Here is a 19,893-nt window from a genome sequence, read left to right as displayed (position 1 = left end):
TGTTAACTACATTTTGGTCATAGTTCACTCTCACTCTCATGTTGTATAATTCAAGCCTTATCATACAAATGTCTGCTAAATATAGTAAATGTTTAGATCAGGATGGATATGATTGCAAACATAAAAAGACAAAGATATGAACAGGAATTTATTCCCAAGGTATTTACACATGTCATATTTACAATGCAACAAATATAACCACATCATTAGCAAAAATCCAACATTAGAATGTGTCTCAACGGTACTAGCTTCCCAGTTACAAGTTCAACACATCTGTTTTGAATATACATGACCAAGTTTAGGCAGTCTAGTTTTGTCTTCTCAAGTTCAAGAACCAGGTCCAAAGCTTCCAGCCTTCTCTGCCACCTCTAATGCGATCTTCAAATTCTGATCAAAAAGTTCACACCTGAAAGACAAAAGCACTTAAACAGCCGGCACATCATTTCAGCCAACATTTCTGAAAGGCTTTGTGTAAGACTTTTGTGCATTTTGATCAAGCTATCTTCATAGTTTCATAGTTACCTGATGGGCATCTCCAGAGAGTAAAAGGGGTTCTTGAGGGCAAAGTCTGAATAGATCTCGTAAATCTTTCTCAGCAATGCATCAATGCCAGACTGCCGTGGATCTGCCAGGACTATAAACTTTATCCCTTAAACATCGGAGAACAGATAATCAGAAGTCACAAATAAACATAACTCCGATTAAAATATATCTTGCATCTTAGATATTTACATTTGGATATAAACAGTATTAAATAGATTGCATTTGGCAGATAATATATTTGTATCTCAAACGTACAGCATGGTTTACAATAGGGATACTTTGGAATAATGGGGCATAATGGTGTTCCAGAATCCTCGGACGCCAGCCTTCCGAGTTGCGTCACTTCCGGTCTCGGAGCATTCATAGCGTTCCTGTTCGTCTTTGTGATTGTGGCATGAAATTGGCTAGTCGTTGATTATTGTTAGCTACATTAGCCTCCTTAGCAAACCAGCCCGAAAACAAACAAAACAACTTTACATTTTATTGCACGCACAGCAAGACCATGCAACGTATCAATTGGTGACCGGAATAAAGTAGCAATGTAATCAAGTGTGTAAGAGCATTTAAAATCGACATTAAAATGACCTACGTGATACTAATAAAAAAAAAAAATCTCCTCTAGGGCGCAGCCATTTTGTTGAAAGCTTCATCACTACTCTCGGTCTACTCTCAGATTTTCGAAAGATTAAGACAAAAAGGGGGCGTGCCTTCGAAAAATGCCGCAAGAAAGCTGGGAGATCTTCGACTTTCGACTCGGAAGTCTGGCGTTCGAGGATTCGGGAACACACCATAAGTCACTCATGCATCCAAATTACCAGTTAGTGTCTGGAAGCAATGCAGTTTAAAGACATCCGTTTCCAACATCTCTATCCCAGAACTGCCGATTTCCGGGGACAGTTGTGAACCAATCGCAAACAACCTAGAAGCATAATAAACACAGCACGACTATTATCTCTTTGGTGCTTCTTACAATTGAAGAAACCTTAATGAAAACGTCCATGTGGACTTACGAGTGGAACATAGAGGCCAGCATCAGCTTCTCGTTGGAGCTCAAACGGGCCCGTCCGAAACGAATAGACACCGGGTAGTTTGAGGAGTCCTTTAGATATTCAATAACGTCCTTCCCATCAGCGGTATTCTTCCCCATCACATCCACTCCGTTAATAGAGAGCACTGCATGTCCCACTGGGAATGTACACAGGACAAGTTAGAAAGCAAACCACTAAAAGTCAAGTATTAGAGGTGGTCTGTCATTGCGGCTGTCATTGTGGACCATGGCATATGGCAGACCTTTCTTATGTTTATTGTCATTGATCAGTAAATCCATTGAAAGCATGTTGGTTCCCGACCAATGACAATGAGATATAAGAGACTTCATTATAAAGTGCATCAGAATATGTGGCCAAAAACCTGCACAACGCCAGCCATCTCATGTTATGTGAAAATGCCTCACCACATTACCTCGGATTCCGTCACGTTGTCCAAATGACACAATAACCTTCTCGTCGTGGATTTTGAGCACCAGATCTAAAGGATAGCTAAAGGTTTTTTCTGCCTCTGCTCGGGGAACATAGTTGTCATACTGGTAGATTAATCCCCCGGCCTTGTTCACCAGATAAACACTGAATATCGCCATCTCTGCGACGGTGCGTCCAGCTCATGGACCTGTCGAGCTGTCATGTGACCCCTTCTGTCCGGAAATGGCTTTCACCCCAAAAAAAATTGTGTCACAAAATAATCTGACGCCGCCTTATCCTCCCAAAACAAGTGATTATATATTGGTCTCCGTGTATAATACGAAAAAATATATGTCATATATTAATATAACGTAACAGCAAAAAAAAACCGAAGCGCTAAACAACTCCATTTCCCAAACGCCACCCTGTTTCATATCCGTCTCAAAGATCGCCATCTTCACGACGTGTCCAGGTGACGCATGTTGACGAGATAGTCACGTGACCCCTGTCAGGAAATGGCTGTCACACAAAAAACGTTTTGACACAAAATAATTAGACTGAGATTTATCCTCTCAAACCAAGTCATAGTTTTTTGTGCTCCGTACGAAAAAATATATGTCATATACTAATATAACGTGACAGCAAATAAATATCGAAGCTCTCAACAACTCCACTTCCCAGAAGCCACTGTGTTCCATTTCCGTAAGTACGGGTTGTCTAAGGGGCTCCTGCACGGACCGACTTCCTTTCCCTCCGACATCTTGACGAGGAAACATGGTGAGCATGTGAATCACCGATTTGCGAGTTGGATTTGTTCGTTATTCATCCTTTAGTTAAATAAATGTCGTTATGAATTATCCGGAATTTTCCTGCAGTTTGGGATGGTTCATTATTATATCGAAATATTGCCTTAATCTTAGCAATACACACAATCGATCCGTTTAGCATGTAGCCAGCTAGGATAACGCTACTACCAACCATGCTCTCATGCTAATAGGCGCAGAGTGAGAGACCTCATACAATAACACCGATAAAAACTCAAAATATCCGATAACTCCAACCTGTATCTGAAAAAAATGTGAATTTATTCTGAGACCATCTATTTCTTTCATTAGGCAAGTCAGGGAATTTGTATGCAAGATCTTACTCATGTTAGGTCGCATGGGTAAATTAATCAATGATCTGGCTACATTTGGTTACAGACTCCTTCAATTGCGCCATTTGTTACGTTATTAAAGTACTCTGTAGTAATCTTGTATTGTCTATATTTGTTAGCCTCCCAAGCAGGATAAGAAGAAGGACTCGGGGAAGTCCAAAAAGGACAAGGACCCAGTCAACAAGTCTGGAGGCAAGGCCAAGAAGAAGGTATGTTCCCCAACCCCAGGATGGCAGACGTGCGTTTATTAATAATTTAAATGCGCTTTGAGTTAAACATCCCAATATTTCTAACATTGTCTTTTTGTCTGCCCCGAGTAGAAGTGGTCCAAGGGAAAGGTCAGGGATAAGCTGAACAACTTGATCCTCTTCGACAAGGCCACATACGAGAAGTTGTACAAGGAGGTCCCTAACTACAAGCTCATCACACCCGCTGTCGTTTCTGAAAGGCTGAAGATCCGCGGCTCCCTGGCCAGGAACGCCCTACAGGAACTGCTCACCAAAGGTATGCTCCACAAACAAGCAGCTGTTAGTCATCCACAGCATCCCTAAAAAATTGTTTGGGCAAATGTCTACCTCTTAAATCTTTTGAGCAGAAACTAGAGATGAAATTCTGCCATTCGTGGATTTGTTTGACTTGTTTCAAGTCGTTGAGAAGTTATAAGGTGTGTACTGCAGGCGAACTAGCAGACCGATAAGAGATGCACCTTAAATCGATGTTCTGTATTCATTGTAACTATTAAATTGAATCAAAATCTTCATCTCAACGTACCATCGTGTTTTTTGCTGGTAAACCACATAAATGCACCTTCTTCACCAACCACACATGGCATTGAAAATCCTTGATTTGATGCATAATATAAAACGGAATACAAATCCAGAACCGGATTTAGAATGTGAAACGTGAGAATTCTCTTCTGTACATGCCCATTTAACTATGGTCCAATGTGTTCTTCCCATCTACTAGGCATGATCAAACTGGTGTCCAAACACAGATCTCAGCTGATCTACACACGTAACACCAAGGGCCCCGAGGAGGAAGAGGCAGCGGCTGCGGCTACTACCAAAGCAGAGAAAGCATAAACTGGTATGTTGAATACAATTTTTTAATCTTCGGAAATTGTTTTGAATTGAATGTAAATGGTGAACTGATCTGTAACAGTTTTTTGCTTTCCCTAACAGTGGTTCTGCTTGGCTGTCTCGTGAGCTGTAAGTAATGGAAGATGAATAAAAAATGTAAAGGCAACTATCTGGTGTCAATGTCCTCCCTGTCTACATTAATACTACACTAAAGAAGCACTACCATACATGGTCACTGTACAATAGTGTTTTTGAGTATTGTATACATTTTAAATTAAATCAGTATTTCAGATTTCTCAACTGTAGCAAACTTCAAGTAGCAACCCCCAATTGGAGGGGGGGGTTCGGCTTCCTTAATCAGGATGCAAAAATGAAGGGGATGTGACTGGAAATTAAGCTTGCCGATAAGTAGTTCACATTAAGTAATTTCAGGACAACTGGAAGTGGTGCAGAAGTTTGACTTGTGAGAAGGGATAAATAAAAGTGGTGGGGGAATCCGGGACCTTCCTTATACTGGGACTAGAAAGAAACACAATCAGGTAGCCTAAATCTGAGCCAGTCTTGAGGGAGGGCTGCTGTGCCTGAATTCCTCAATTCAGAAGTCCACATCTAAGACTCACTCGCTTCATGCTAGGCTAATGAATGGATAAGGAAAGGGTTAATTATTGATAACCCTGTTAAATCATCTCAAGCCAGACAAACCTTCGAGGATCAACAGCAGGGCTGCTTGATTTTAAATGGAATAATAAGTTCGAGGCTGTATCCAAATGTTTAGAGGAATCTTAACAACTGCCAAATTACGTATAATATGTGATGTATTTTTCTCCAGATGAGTGAGAATAGATTTTTTCCAATGCTTTCCCAATGTCACTTGGCCAACAAACAAATTAAGTTATCGTCTAGGACCCAACCATTATATGATGGTACTAGTTTGTATGCATTACACCTAGTGGCAGTTCAAAGTTATATAAAAGATTTCTTTATAAACGACTAGCCTCTTGTGCCATAGTTGGGACAAGGTGTCTAAAGAGTAAATAAGTGCCCATAAAAAAATGTATAATGCTAATATGGTTATATTGACTACATCTTTGCCATTAAGGTAATTAGTTGTCGTATTTTCTACTAAGATGCATCTTCATCCCTGATAATGACGCCAACAGCCCAATGCCTTCCATTATCTGAATTCAAAATGCTTTGATTAAATTCCACACCGTTTTCCCACGTCATTATACGAGCATGTAGCTCATCAGGCAGACCCCTGTAATTGGATGCCTCATGGGACATTGTCACTGCCACTTCTCACACTCCCTTGGGTATGTTGTGCTCTGCTTATCAGCGTTCGTAATATAACTCGTTTACCCAATAGTGACATGAACTTATGTTGTCACCTGGGTAATACAAAAACTATTACTCGGCTATCTCTCCCACACAACTTTCAGTGGCAGGAGATGAATCGTGTCTTCCGTTCCAATGCGATGGCTACGGGCCATTGAGATATTTATAAGAAATGGTATTAAACGTAGCTATCTGCGGTGTGTATTTTCTCTCTGGGCTTGCAACCGTGCAAGACAAGTGAGCCATCTGATGGATGCTGTTAGGTGTCTCTTCTGTCACCGCCGAGCGCCACCGCAAGCACCAGTGGCACAACAAACTTGGGTTTTCTCCACTGACGGATTGGCCAGTATCAGCCAGCATTGAGTCCTCCATCCTAATGTGTGCCCGCGAGAGCAAAAAACAATTACTGCACCAACATTGTTTTCCCCTCGGAGGTCACGTGACCGCTCATTGATTCACCTCATGAATGGCTCTTCTTCAGGAGGGGCGAGCCAATCATATCTCCTGGAAACGTGGCTCTATTTATGAGCAATTCTTTCCGTGCGAGGAATTCTCTTGCACGATTTAGATTTTAGGGATCCTTAACGACCAACTTTTTTGTGCAAAGTGATAGTTTTTTGGTCCATGGAGACATTTAAAATTATTAAGTACAGGTCGAAGGCTGTGTCCTTCGCAAGGTGAATTGCAGAACTTATTAACAAAAATCGGATGATTCAGTATTTTAACTCATCATTAGGCCTACCCATGTGCGAAACATCCAGAATGAGACCGTGTTCCAGAAAACCACAACCACAAAAAAGAAGTGGCCGCAACAATTAAAACATAATAGCTTATAAACTCCCGAAACGCTTCCTCATTCTCAGTGGAGTAACAAAAAAACATCCCATTTTCATACCAATGTGTGTGTGAAGCTGCTGCCTGCCAAATGCATTCCTTCCAGTCCCCGAACTACAGACTACTCGAGCCCTTTCTTTTACGTGGGCGTCTCTTCAGCTTTCCCACCCGCCTTTCCTAATACATATCAACGCATGCCACACTTTAATGAGATGATGGGATGGACACGTGGAGAGATAGGGAATGGGTGTTCCTAAACCTGGGAATGGGTGTTCCTAAATCTCCCTAGACCAGCAGGGAGTGGGAGCGCCGTCTGGTGGAGATGGGTTGGGGGACAGGGCTATAGGTATATGGCACGCAGCTGTTGACTGGCTGTCAGACACCCGAGGAGGTTCACCACTGCCGCTGCTTTCCTGAGCCTCGGAGAGAGAGAGAGAGGACTGCCGTGCTACAGCCCAGAGGTAAGCCAGACTCTTTCTCTGTTAACTGCCTGCTTTCCCATTTGCTAATAGTAGTTTCTTTCTCCGTATTATAAGCTGTCAAAGGTCAAGTGGCATTATCCTCTTTCTCCAGTCTGTCTAAAGAGTGATATGAATGGTTTGTAGGACTTGGTGTCTTTTTTGAATGATGGTTTTCCCTTTGGAGTGGGGAAAAAAAAAAGCTTTTATTACTGTCAGGCATTTTTACCCTACATGGTAATATTCCTTCAGAGGAGCCACGTTTTCCTGAGTGTGTCTGGGTATGGATGTGTGTGTGAAGTGTTTGCCGCTACGAGTTTTAATGATGCAAAAATGTATGAGTTGAAACAGTTAGTGCGTGTTTGTGACAGTGCTCAGGCGCCTTTTTAAATTTAGTTCACAATGCTGTGTGCTATTTTTAGACGTTGTAGCATTACAGCAGAGACAGGCAGACGGCAACTTTCTAGAAAGGGACCGAAACAGATCTCTTTCTGTCTGTGTTCAGCTCAGCTTTAAATCAACAAATGCAACTTGCGGTGTCTAACTAATTTGGGTTATTTACATGTTCCATCCATCTTAATAGGTGAATGAGATGAAACTTGACAGAAAAAAAACAAATGAAGGCCATTTCTCAATGAAGTGGTTATTACTCTCTCTCCCTAAACGCCTCTTTGCTGGCGTTTGCTCAGGTCACGCTGTAAGTCAGAGAAGCCTGGAATCTCAATTACAGACGGAGACCCTTGTGGGTTAGTAGGGACTTTTATTGTCTGCAACACAACAGTTCTCAGATTCGAGGTCAAACACACAGACACACAGGTTAATAGAGAAAATGCTAAAAAGCTAAACTAGAAGGTGCCACCCCCCAATTGGGTTCATAATGTAGAGATTGGAAATGTTATCACTGGCTTCAACACGAAAGAAGCTAAACCACACTGACTTGTTTGGTCCTTTCTAATAAAATTGCTGCAAAGCACTGTTCTTCAATTACCTTTTCGATGAACAAATGGAGTAAGGACTGTTGTCTGCAGTGCAGACGTATAACGTATTCCACTAATGTGTCCGTCTGTAATGGCCTTTAACCCTGAAGGAATAACTTGAGACCACTGCTCCGTGAGACACAGCCAAGGTCAGACCTTATGTTGATCACAACGCCCCTTTAATGGAGGTTAGGGTTAGAACCATTACTTCCATACCGGTCCAGTGGCGAGGTTGCTTTTAACAGTGTTTATTTGGGTTGCTATGGAAGGCTTCAGTTGGTGGAGGGGCTCCAGTCTGAAACTCGAGCCTGGAGCAGCAGCTTAAACAACCTCTTTAGCCCATGCTCCCCCTAGTTGGAAGCCCTGTAATGCCCTCGTTTCCATTTATTACAATGAGTTCGAACAAATTCATTAACACTATAATGACCGAAACCCAGAGCTGCAATACTTTTTGTGGTCGTTTACCCAGATTTCATGAGTGTTTGCAACAAACTGTCTAATTCTCAATGCTTGCCTTTGTGCCACGGGTCACTTTCACGTTTGTAAAATATTTCCAATACTTCTTTCCCCCCATGAAAATAAAAAAGTCCCAATGGAGAAACAACGATAGACTCTGCATCTGATCCCCTTCCCCTATTTAAAAGAACACTGTACAATTATAGTTTCACAGCACGTTTTCAGGAATTGTTGCTGACATTTCATTCTTGGGCCTTTCTGACATATCCGCACTCATCTCCCAAAATTAATGAATATAAATGAGGCCAGACAGAGAGGAAGTAAATAGCATTGCATTTAATAACCTGGTCCTTATCAGCGCTCCCTCGCTCTCCCGCCCTCTCTTCAAGTGGGCTTAGCCTTTTCCAGCAACGTGTACATATTTCAGGTTGTACAATGGACAGCCATAAATCATAACTTGCGGTCTTGGTGTGTGTGTGTGTGTGTGTGTGTGAGAGGGGGGGGGTGTGTGGGGGGGGGGTTTGCTGTGCATATACTCCCCAACAGTTTCTAACAGGCCACTACATAAATGTATAATAAATATAATATCGAGTCATATATTCTCTTTATCAACTCATAAGAAGATTCTCCAGCTTGAATGACAAAAGAAGATTTTCCAGTATTAGTTCCTAATTTAGATCCACCCAATCAGAAGGACTCTGCAGAGACACGTGGCGAGGCATGAGCTGCTGCTTGTCAGAACACCGGCGTAACATGGAGGTCATCCAAAGCTCACCTGGGGTTTGGAGGCGCTTGGCAGAACATCTGTTAGTGTCTACCAAGATGCATTGTTTGGCTTTGAACAGTGGCCCCTTAAAGGTGATGGAAACCAAGGTTTACTGTGGTGATAGGAGACAGCATTTGTCCTCTATGTTAATCCAACGCCCCTGTCGGATGTATGATTCACTCCATGGAGACAGTGCAACTGCACATTTGTTTAGATGCCTTTAGCATTACATTGGGTAAACCGGTACGAGAACAGTGGTGCCTTCAGGGAACCCAGGAAGTTTGGAGAAATGGCTGTTGTTTGTTTGTGTGAGAAGGTGTGTGTGTGTGTGTCTCTCTCTTTTCTCCTGATTCCCCAAAGGAGGGGAAAGTTATATTGATCGCTTCATCTGTGTTTCGGTCCACAGAGCAGTTTAGATTTTTAGGCTTCAGAGTGGAAATAACTCCACAGGGACTCTGTTTTGGGATGTTATGACCTGTTTCTACTATTTTAGATTTCATTAATAGAAACCAATATCTTTCTCCAGGCCGGTTTCAGTCAGAGCAGCTTGTGTTATAAGGCTGGTTGAGCAACTGAACGCCTCCCCAAGTGCCTTACCCTAACCTATCTAATGAGCCTCATCCAGTCTGAATCTGCTTCTTAGCTGTTTCTCATGCAGGGTACGTGTGCTTTGGTTTAGTTCATAGCCCCTTTACTAACTGGATGCATAGACTGATAAATAATACATAATTAATACGTAATGAATAATTCACTCGAGTCGTAACTCACATTATTCTTCCCGTGATAGCATGCTGTAGCCAGCCACTACAGCCTCTATATCCTACACCAAGTAGCATAACTCTTTGAGACATGTTTACTCCACTCCTGGAAGTCCTGTCAAGTTTTCCATCGCTGACTGCCAGATATGCCAGGACAAGAACTGTAAGTGCTGGCTGGCACTGCCCAATCACAGGAGTTTCCCCAAGACGGCGAGATTTAGCATTAAGTCATTTAGGATATACTTGTATCCTAAGCAAATTACTCTGATCTTCTTACCCTTTATATGAATGTGTTTATTGAGCAGTTAAGAGTTGGGAGTCTAATTCAAGGAAGGTACAGGTAGGCAAGGCAATTTTATTTATATACCACTTTTCATACACAAGGCAGACTCAAAGTGCTTCACATAAATACCTCATTGTACAATTGAATGCTAAAATAATAAAATAAAATAGATGAATTAAAGAAAATAAAGGCAAAGTAAAAAAATGCATTGGTAGGTAGACTGCAGAAATCTGTCCTGCCCCTAATGCTCTTAAAATCAGCAAATTGTTCAAAAAAATCAGTTTTATAATACTATGTCGTTATAATGGATGTACATGACAACTTATTCCTTGTCGTCAACATTGTTTCTCAGTGATGTGCATGAAATGACACAAACCGAGTAAGAGAGTGCTGAGTACTTTCTGGTGAGTGATTCTTTCTTCTTCCCTTCCCTCCTCCATGGTCGCCGTGCTTCCTTGGTCCCTCCTCCCCGCCCAGCAGATGGTTCGGGAGCAGTATGTCACCACCACGCAGGACTTCAGCGTGCCCAGCCCAATCCCCGACCACGTCTACAAGATCGGCATCTACGGCTGGCGGAAACGATGCCTCTATTTGTTTGTGCTGCTGCTCATCGCCATACTATTGGTCAACTTTGCCCTCACCATCTGGATCCTCAGAGTGATGTGGTTCGACACGGTGTGTGTGTGTGTGTGTGTGTGTGTGTGTGCGTGCGTGTGTGCGTGCGTGCGTGTGTGTGTAAGATGCTCAACCAGGCCCCGTTTTACATTGGGTTGTTTGTCTTGTTTGCTAATCTTGCAAAAAAGACATCTTATCAGTGGCTTATCTTGTTGTAGTTCTCTTTTTGTTGTTGTCCTGTTTAATAAGCCACAGAAGCTTGTGGGTAGAACCACTGTTCGATATTTGGCTGTATTATCAGGATAGTTGATGTGTTTGTGTCCCAGCATGGGGCAATAGCGGTGGTTCTGTCTAAGTATGGCAGATGGCAAACTCCAGATTTATGCAGGCACAAGCAGAGAAAGGACAACATCAACAAACAAAGTCGCTCACACGTACGCAGCCTCTCGTCTCTGCCCGTGGGACATGGACCGACCGACAGACAACGATTTCCTGGCTGGTTTATTGCAAAACGTACTCTGCTGAACCCCGTAGCGTGTTGTGGAGGCTGGAACACCTGGCAATCTGTTGAATCGGGATAATGGAAACAAAATGGTTGACAGCCTTGCATGCCATGCTTGTAAAATGTGTGGTGAAGGAAAAGGAGCCTTTCAGATGATTTACAGTTGAGGTTAGGTCTCATACAGCTCCAGAGTTCTGAGGTCTTGCTGTGTCTTTACATATATCTCCTCTGGCTGTTCTTGCAGGATGGCATGGGACTGCTGGGGGTCCACCCAGACGGAGTCAGGCTAGAGGAAGGAGAGTCAGAGTTCCTTTTGCCGCTCTATGCCAATGAGATCCACTCCAGAAATGTAAGACAATCTCCCAGCTCCTTCATGCACTGACCCCTAGAGAGGGAATTCACCTATTCTGCAGTTTTAATTCCCTCTTGTATTTCCCTCTCTCCCTTTTCATCTACTTTGCTCTGGCTTTATCCATCCCTGCCCGCCTCCCCTTGTGAGCAGTAAGAGCAGTCGGTTCAGTCTTTTAAGTGACCTTCCCGAAACCCGACGAGAATTATTTAATTTCACTGACCACAGTGATTAAAGTGGTGCTTGTATCCGTGGGGACAAGCTAGCTTCCTGTTTAGATCTGATTCACATTAAACACTCACAGACGCACGCACACAGACACACACACGCACACCATTTCAGCCAAGCTGCAATCAGAAAACTGAACTTTCAGCCTCCAGCCTTGGGGATGTTTAGAGGAATTGGCTTACAGCGTTCGGCAGTTCCTCTCATGGTGGTAGTAGGGAGCAGGGCCGATTAACCTCATGCATGTCTGTGGTGGCAACAGCTTCATAGCATGCTTGCTAGGAGCAGCTGGAAACACTTTTCTGGAGTTCTTTAAATGGCATGTGGGTTTCAGGCTCATAGCTGCAATATTTAGCCCAATTTAATTCTGTAGAACTGTATACCTTTTTTATGGACTGGCTCATTTACTTACAGTATGTATTCTTTTATTTTCAATGGTAGCGAGGTTGTGGTGTTTTTGGATGATCACAGTTTATTTAGTAAACTATATAATCAAATAAACTGGGCTAATCACATAAGAAGCCATACTACTTTACGTCTCAGAAGCAGTTTTTTAAACCAGTGCCTGGTTAAACATGTATAACTCCAAATTTAAACATAAAACATTAATTATAAGAAACAATGATCAATGTCTTTATCCTGGTTCCCCAATGGCCTCTATAACCTGCTCTATAGGTCTCCTCTCTTCAAGTGACCTCTGAGGAAAATGTTGTGCTCAACGCACGTGAACCCAACGGTGATGTGACGGGGAGAATATCTGTGGGTAAGAGGCAGGAGACACACACACTCAGTCACTCACTCACTCACTTTCTCTCACACACACACACACACACACACACACACACACACACACACACACACACACACACACACACACACACACACACACACACACACACACACACACACACACACAGTGAATACCATTCTTCTTAGGACCTGTCTCGAGGCAGTCATCATCTGAAATTAACAATGTCAAAATTAATGCATCTTCCATTAAAAATCCCTTAGTTGCCCATTTAAAATAGATTTGAGCCAACTTTACTTCAATGGGTTTTTAGCAGCCACAAGACATTTCCAAGCTATTGATTTTTATTTGGTCTCTGAAAGGCAATTGGTTTGGTGGAACAATTTGACAAGAGGAAAAGACCAACATACACATAGTATCGGACCATCATGCAACCATGATTATTGAAGCTGTTTTCTATTTGTTCTGTAAATGTTAAGTACAACACTATAAAATGTATTTAGGTCATACAGTTTATCTTCTGCAACGTTCTGCAACAGTTAGTGGGGGGATGGATCTTTTCATCACTCCTGCATATGGATTAGTAATATAAAGGCGGAATTATCAAAATAATGATGGATATATTGATGTAATGAACCCTAATCAATTAGTAATCAAATCCACACCCTGTTGGCTTGCATGATGTCAGGGTTTTTTTTTTTGAAATTACTTAACTTCTGATTTAACTGTTTCTCCTTGTTTTGCTCCTATTTTTGTGTTGTAGGCCAGACGCAAGTCCAAGGACAAGCTCAGAATATGGTCATTCATTCTCCCGATGGCCAGATGCTGTTTATGGCAGATGGCAAAGAGGCTGTGGTGGGCACAGGGAAGCTTCATGTGCTAGGTACACTGACAGCCACACATCCCATTCTCCTCCAGTGACCGGTGAACACGGGAAGCTAATACAATGAACAATAGTGAACATGTTTGATAGGACCAACATTGTAAATGGTTTGTGTCGATGGGTGATCAGCTTCACAGTGTGAAGTTCAACTAAAGTGTTGTGTTTTTGGTCATTTTGTTCCTGTTAAAACCAGCAGGGGGGCAATGTAGCCCTATTGGTACAAGCGGTCGTGGTTGCCATTCATTCACTCCGTTCTTTAGTCGCTCCCTCGTAAAAATATAAATGAACTTCATGAATGCTGAATGATAGTTCAACATCATGATCTATGATACGTCTTCATATGTACGCCGTTTGGGATGTGATATAAGCTACACAGATGTGTTTGACGTACTAAAGCCTACTTAACAGCCCAGCTGTCTGAACTTTACTTGCAATAAATATTTTATCCAAAGTTGTTTCCACCATGTTGCATGCAGGACTAATTCTAGAGTGTGTTTGTGTGTGTTTCCTATCAGGCGCTGATGGAGCATTGTTTCAGCACTCGGTAGAGGTGCCTCTGCTCAAATCAGAAGCACAGAAAGACTTGAGGTGAGACTAAAGACGGTGCATCGATCATTTGAATGGATGGTAATGACCGTCCATCCTTTCTTAAAGAAGTCTTGGTTAATCATATCAGAATTATAAAAAATGATTCTGAATTGGTTGGTTTGAATACTTGCCATGGTTCTGAAAATAATCAACAATAATGTAACAACTGCTTGTACTAGTAACCATTCATCCAATCAAACAAACATGATCTACGCTTCCGGTTCTGTGGAAACAAACCTCCTTATGTTAGTACAGTACAGAGGTAGAAGGGCTTGATTTAGCGTGGTGTTGTTTAAGGTTGGAGTCTCCCACCCGCTCCCTCACCATGGACGCCCCCAGCGGAGTGCTGCTCAAAGCCATGTCCGGAAACATCGAGGCTTCCACCAACATGGACTTCATTCTGCAGTCCAGTAAAGGCCTGGTGAGACAACCCATGTTTATTCACACACTGTAGTCTAGATCTGCGTTGTCACGGTTACATCATGACAGCTCCTTCTGCCGCTGAAGACCAGCAGAGAGCCGAGATGTTTTTGGCCGTTAAGTCCGTTAACCCTGTTCCCCCCATTAATCAAAGTAATGTCAATAGGCCTGCAAAAGGCCTGCTGTTTTATTCAACAGGTTATCAAGCAAAAACTTTTTCCCTGACTTGCTTCGCAGTATTTCCATTTGGAGTTGGCAAAAGGCATGCATCCCATTAGCCTGTGACTTTTAGCTACAAAGGCGAGTCATTGTCTTAGAGCAGAATCACTAGTGTTGCATTTGTACCCCAATTGCCCTACACTCACATTTCCGCCTTTTTAAAAATATTTTCCAGGTGGAGCAGGGCCATCATTACAGTGCATTATTTTGGAGTCAGATAAGCCCAACTGAATTATTCTGTGTCAGAGATGATAAGGCTGTAAAATGACCGTCTGTCAATGGGATGCGCTAAAATGTATCTCAGACCACATTAAATATTAATTTGAATCCAAATATAAAAATGTCGCCTAGACTCTGGAGATTGAGACAATACCCTTGCTCATCTTCTCCACCTCTGTCATCGTGCAAGTTGCCAAACAGCCTTTTCATACATGGCCAGTGATTGCATGTATGCACACGCATTGGGACAGTACTGTCAGGGAGATTATGCATTCATCTGTTAGGTATTGAACTGCACTGTGTACTGCATGGGCACACCAAGGTCACTACGATGCATTTCTGTGCTTTCCATCCTCTCTCTGTGATACCCTCCCCCCAGAAACAAAGCCAACAACCTTCCCCTAACAGCGCTCCCCTTTAAACGTCCTCGCTCTCCGTCCCACAGCTGGTGCTGGACGCCGAGACGGTGCGCATGCCCAGCCTGCCGCTGAGCGGAGACGCGGTGTTCGGGGACGCCCAGGGTCTCTATGAGGTGTGCGTGTGTCCCAGCGGCAAACTGGTCCTATCCGAGGCCAGGGTCACCTCCACCTGCAGTGAGAGGCAGGACTGCTAGACCGGGTCCTGACAAGCAGAGCCATTAGCGTGTCATCCAAGGCTTCTGGGGACGCGGTGGGGACTAAGCGAGCACGAGTGTTTATATATATCACCGCGTTTACCCTCAGAACAATAAATCATCCCGGTTCACGGCTTCAGCGATACGAGATATTCTGGTGCAAATTTCTCTGAGGCTTAGCCAAAGTCTTTGCGAAGGGCGACAGGTGTTTTGATAGCTTTTCAGTATTCAACTTTACTCTCACTGTACCTAAAGCAAATGGCTTACTCCTGCCGTGGAGATGTTTCAAAGATGTATATGTGTTTTTTCTACAGTGTAACGGCTGGGCAATAAGGAGCTGCTGAACAGCTTATATCCTATGCAATATGTTTTGTAGTGCAATACATTAGAAGTTGTACGTGTTAAGGGCTTGGATTGATTCTTTTCAAAGTAAAGGCCGAGTTTAAGCGGATGGGAATGTAGGGTAGTTAAAGTGTATTGATTTATCTTCTAGCGCCTGTTATGCTGTGTTTGTGATAGGCAAGGTTTTTATGTACCCTGGAAAAAAGCATGATAGGAAATATGCCATATTAGTTAGTCTGATTTACACTTTTGTGTACAACACCATCTTTTAAATCTCAAATTAAAATGTATTTTTAATTACAAGAAACGATTGTTATATGAAATAAACATTGTAGGGCCTCTCCTTGTTAGATTGTGTCATTTCCTTCTTTTGGTTTGCTGAGTTCTATGTATGTTTTGCCTCGCTTTATTTGTTATATTTTATAATGCAACTTTATTTGTTTTCTTTAAGAAAGATCATGTTAAAATATCTTGTTTGCATACCATTGTGTTTACAAAGGCTATAACAGGAAGTAAGCCTACAGAGTGTACGTATATTGTTGTACGTCAGCATTGAACATAACATAAACAGAACATTGGTCTTATATTTGCCTTTGTTTGGTTTATCATAAATACAGGACTTTATTTATACATTTGTTGTGACACTGGGACTTTTTAGCTTGTTGTAACTGTGGGCCTACTTGATACTTTTATGTCTGTATAGTTAACGTAGGCCTAAAGTATTAGGTCTGTTTTGAGGGTCAATTATTTAGATTATTTGAATGTTGTATTTATTCAAGTTTGTGTGGGAATAAACAATAAGTGTTACTCTTTTAAGATGGGTCGTTTCAATTTTTTTATAATAGTTTGATGACAATTTTAACCGATTGACTTGGATTAACTACAATTGAAAATAGAGATAGATATATAGAAAACCAATCCCTCAAGAGGAGTATTTTGATCCCAGGAGCTTTATACATAGCCCGCCATCTGCAGTTTTGAAAAAGTGTTCAATGTATTGTCATTAGTCCTCAAATGTTTCTATCACTGTACTTGTGTCAGGCGTAGGACCTGAGCTATCATGAATTTGAAAGCATGATTGTTAGATGGTATTTTATCCTACCAGGGTATTAATGAAGTCATTGTGTTCATTAGGGTTGAAGAAGTTTAGAAGCTTTGTATCAGCAGCTGTTCTCTGTGGCTCCACAGTGCCACCTTCATGTGAGACAAATACTTTATTTTTGGGGGGACTACTGAAAAAAAAGATAACATTTAAGTAATAGGATGTGCCTGGGTGTTTTGCACACATCATCTTTGCAAAATTTCCCAACGATATCTAAGTGAAGCAAAAAATGTGATTAAAAAAAACTTAAGCATCAGCTTTAAGAATGAATTAGACAGGGTTACCATGGCTGATCATCATGAGATTGTGGATTCATAAGCAGCAGTGTACCTAGACTTACTATGTCCAATGGAATATGGATCAGCTACATGTTTGCTTAATGTTCTCTGGTATCCAAAACTAAACCACGGTCTAGCCAAACATCCTAATTTGAACACAATTTGTCGAGAATTTCTCCAATCCCTTTCAAACTTTTTCACACTAAAATATAAGTAAGTCGTTATTTTGATGAAGACTGGAGATTACACTATTCTCGGGCTTACTTTAGCACCCCCCATTACACAGAACAGCCAGAATTTAAAATAAATGAAAGACTGACACTGGGGACTCAATTAAATGATTGGCTGAGGTGAAAATTAAAATATGAAAAGCAAAAGAAAACTCCACTTTCTGTCGTTGATGGGTGAGGCCATCATCTACTAGGACAAAGCTGCCTCGGGGAAATACAATTGATTTGGAAAGAAGTTAACTTTTTAAACACAAGAGAAAGAAGTTGTACACGTCAAGCATGCAAATAGATGTACGGATGATTTGGGTTAAATGGTGTTCGAGCTATGTTTAAAACTGATGCCACACCATGAACCCACCCCCCTAGATCATTCACCTTCACCCTGTAACCAGAGGGGGAATCAGACTCTTAACAGATGGTTAAAGGGGGCATTACCTCCCCTGCAAGAGGATTGAGACCTGATGGTCTATTAGACTTTGGGGTGGTAATAAACTGCCTCCGTAGAACCAAATCCCATACCAGAAGTCAAGGACTTGTTCACAGTTTGAGCCGGCGCCAACCGTTTTCAAAGCCATAGACATAATTTTTTGTGGGAAACAAAGGGTAGTGTTTGGTGGGGCCAAAATATAATACAAACAGGTCAACGGATGTTTGAGTGTCATACTTTATTTATTTTGATGGCCTAAGGGAGGGGGAATATAGCAAGTTGGGTAGTAGCCCCTAGATGGCGGTGTAAGCCCACAATTTGGACTAATTCAACCTTGTGTGACTGAGTTTGTCATTAGTTGTTAACCTAACTGAGTGCAGAGACTGTTTGAGTTGCTTGCTGGTCTGAATAAAACAACCCAAGTGCTCAAAGTCAGACTGATCTCCATGGTCTTATTTATATTGGAGTAACAAGATAATAACAGGTCGTTCCTACAACATGACTGTTGCATTAGTAAAAAGAATAAAACACAGTGAAAGGCTAAGGCTGATTCAGAGAGTCTTACATTCAGTCTTACATATGGGACCATGTGATCAACAGTGATCTCGGTTACCCATGTGGGAACACATGCAGGCTCCACAGCTGAGATGTATCCATCCTTTTAGAGAAGGCTGCTCACCTTGCCGGTATAAAATACAGCTCAAGGATAATGCAGGCCAGTAACCCTAAATAGAGGCTACAAGGAATATCACTAATATGCAAGGGGATAGTGAAGAGAGTTGAGGAACCTAGAGAGTGGGTTAATGGATTGGAGAAATTTAACTGAAATGAGTACAATTCTTAATAACGATGGTTGTAGGGAACAATAATCGGGATGTGAGGCTGTGTGCGGACCCAAGAGATATTTACTATATTGAATGAACCAATAAATCAAGTAAGAGCATTTCAGACCACCAACCAAATCTGACATCACAGGTGCTGTGGCGGTAGCAAGCTGCACCTCCAAACTACATTTTCCACCAGGATTCTATCAAATAGTGCAATCTAGTGCACACTCAACACTGAATCCTCAACCTTCTGGCCCAGCTTCAGCCCTGGAAATGGTGCATAGGACTGTACAGCAGATGATCAAGGGGATGGAAGGTGTTTGTTTACTACTGGATGACACGTTGGTCCGGTGAGCCTCAAGTCCCCAGCATGGTGAGAGACTGAAATAAGGGTCTCACTCTATACAAAATCAGGGTTAAGGCTGTGCCAATTTGGGGTGAGTGAACTAACTCATCTGGGAGACAAACTGTCCACAGACGTAAGACAGCCAGACCCTGGAAAGATAAAAGCGATAGTGGAAAGGCCAACACCCAAGATAAGACTGAGAGTGCTATACAGTGAATTACATGGGGAAATCAATCCACAATATGTTAGCAAACACGAAGTCTGCTGGAAAATGGATCTGTAGTAGTGGGTACAGTCACATTCAGAAGTTAGAACAGTTAAGAAGCAGTCTGGTTACAGGGCCGCACTGGCCCTGTAACCAGACTGCTTCTTAACTTCTTAATAGGTTTAATAGTCCTGCACTACCACTGAAAGCTGCAGCAGATCCTTCGAATGATGAATGAGTGCCCCTGAATCCCTCTGCAGCTGCATGGCAACGTGTGGAACCCAGCTGTACTCGCTTCCAGCATGATATAAAAGAGAGGCTTGGTATAGCACTCAGTTGTGAAAAGTTACACAAATACATCTAGGGAAGAGAATTGGTGTTAGTGACTGACCACACATTTCTTTCGGAATTCATTTGACTCCATACTGATGAGGGTTAGACGATGAAGACTGTCATGTTCAACCGTGTAGGAGATCAGAAGCTTTACAATCCATTTCAGAAGCTTCAAGAGGAGCTAAACGTTGTCTAAGTCTTAATGCCTGCTACAACTAGGCGTTCAGAGAGGATAGAGCCGAACTGAGAGACATTTAGGTGTTGGATAAATTGTGACCCTAATGTATCGGCCACATATGAACCACAGCAGTGTGAGGATT

General features: G+C 42.2%; 3 protein-coding genes across 5 annotated transcripts; 2 read left to right on the top strand and 1 right to left on the bottom strand.

The window, feature by feature from the left end:
- Positions 1 to 135: 135 nt before the first annotated feature.
- On the bottom strand, positions 136 to 2,210 carry trappc4 (trafficking protein particle complex subunit 4). The gene is made up of 5 exons (XM_079731369.1): positions 2,005 to 2,210; positions 1,554 to 1,728; positions 1,359 to 1,462; positions 523 to 649; positions 136 to 406 (listed from the first exon to the last, which is right to left on the bottom strand). The coding sequence occupies exons 1-5, from the start codon at positions 2,177 to 2,179 to the stop codon at positions 328 to 330; spliced, it is 660 nt and encodes a 219-aa protein (XP_079587495.1). The 5' UTR covers positions 2,180 to 2,210; the 3' UTR covers positions 136 to 327.
- A 531-nt stretch (positions 2,211 to 2,741) lies between these two features.
- On the top strand, positions 2,742 to 4,401 carry rps25 (ribosomal protein S25). Its single transcript, XM_079731383.1, has 5 exons — positions 2,742 to 2,777; positions 3,276 to 3,365; positions 3,477 to 3,660; positions 4,123 to 4,242; positions 4,338 to 4,401. Exons 1-4 carry the CDS (start codon positions 2,775 to 2,777, stop codon positions 4,236 to 4,238), a joined length of 393 nt encoding a protein of 130 aa, XP_079587509.1. The 5' UTR covers positions 2,742 to 2,774; the 3' UTR covers positions 4,239 to 4,242; positions 4,338 to 4,401.
- A 2,400-nt stretch (positions 4,402 to 6,801) lies between these two features.
- On the top strand, positions 6,802 to 16,557 carry sgcg (sarcoglycan, gamma). 3 transcript variants are annotated; one of them, XM_079732275.1, is made up of 8 exons: positions 6,802 to 6,865; positions 10,583 to 10,777; positions 11,464 to 11,568; positions 12,469 to 12,556; positions 13,305 to 13,424; positions 13,940 to 14,012; positions 14,310 to 14,433; positions 15,316 to 16,557. In XM_079732275.1, exons 2-8 carry the CDS (start codon positions 10,583 to 10,585, stop codon positions 15,481 to 15,483), a joined length of 873 nt encoding a protein of 290 aa, XP_079588401.1. In that variant the 5' UTR covers positions 6,802 to 6,865; the 3' UTR covers positions 15,484 to 16,557. The 3 variants fall into 3 exon arrangements, with proteins under 3 accessions (XP_079588401.1, XP_079588400.1, XP_079588402.1); XM_079732274.1 differs by lacking the exon at positions 6,802 to 6,865 and having other exon boundaries at positions 9,106 to 10,777; XM_079732276.1 differs by lacking the exon at positions 6,802 to 6,865 and having other exon boundaries at positions 9,106 to 10,777; positions 14,294 to 14,433; positions 15,316 to 15,456.
- The last annotated feature ends 3,336 nt before the right edge of the window (positions 16,558 to 19,893 follow it).

The sequence above is a fragment of the Pollachius pollachius genome (assembly GCF_949987615.1).
Source record: "Pollachius pollachius genome assembly, chromosome: 3".
NCBI classification, from domain to species: Eukaryota; Metazoa; Chordata; class Actinopteri; order Gadiformes; family Gadidae; genus Pollachius; species Pollachius pollachius.
The sequence above is the reverse complement of the archived record's forward strand: the minus strand, read 5'-3'. Positions and strand labels throughout refer to the sequence as shown.

Coding starts and splice junctions, on each gene's coding strand:
- rps25 (XM_079731383.1), top strand. Junction 3,366..3,476: donor GAGGCAAGGCCAAGAAGAAG/GTATGTTCCCCA, acceptor TGCCCCGAGTAG/AAGTGGTCCAAGGGAAAGGT. Junction 3,661..4,122: donor ACAGGAACTGCTCACCAAAG/GTATGCTCCACA, acceptor CCCATCTACTAG/GCATGATCAAACTGGTGTCC.
- trappc4 (XM_079731369.1), bottom strand. CDS start 2,179: ATGGCGATATTCAGTGTTTATCTGGTGAACAAGGCCGGGGGATTAATC. Junction 1,729..2,004: donor ACAACGTGACGGAATCCGAG/GTAATGTGGTGA, acceptor GTACATTCCCAG/TGGGACATGCAGTGCTCTCT. Junction 407..522: donor TCTCTGGAGATGCCCATCAG/GTAACTATGAAA, acceptor TTTGTCTTTCAG/GTGTGAACTTTTTGATCAGA.
- sgcg (XM_079732274.1), top strand. CDS start 10,541: ATGGTCGCCGTGCTTCCTTGGTCCCTCCTCCCCGCCCAGCAGATGGTT. Junction 10,778..11,463: donor GAGTGATGTGGTTCGACACG/GTGTGTGTGTGT, acceptor CTGTTCTTGCAG/GATGGCATGGGACTGCTGGG. Junction 13,425..13,939: donor AGGGAAGCTTCATGTGCTAG/GTACACTGACAG, acceptor GTTTCCTATCAG/GCGCTGATGGAGCATTGTTT.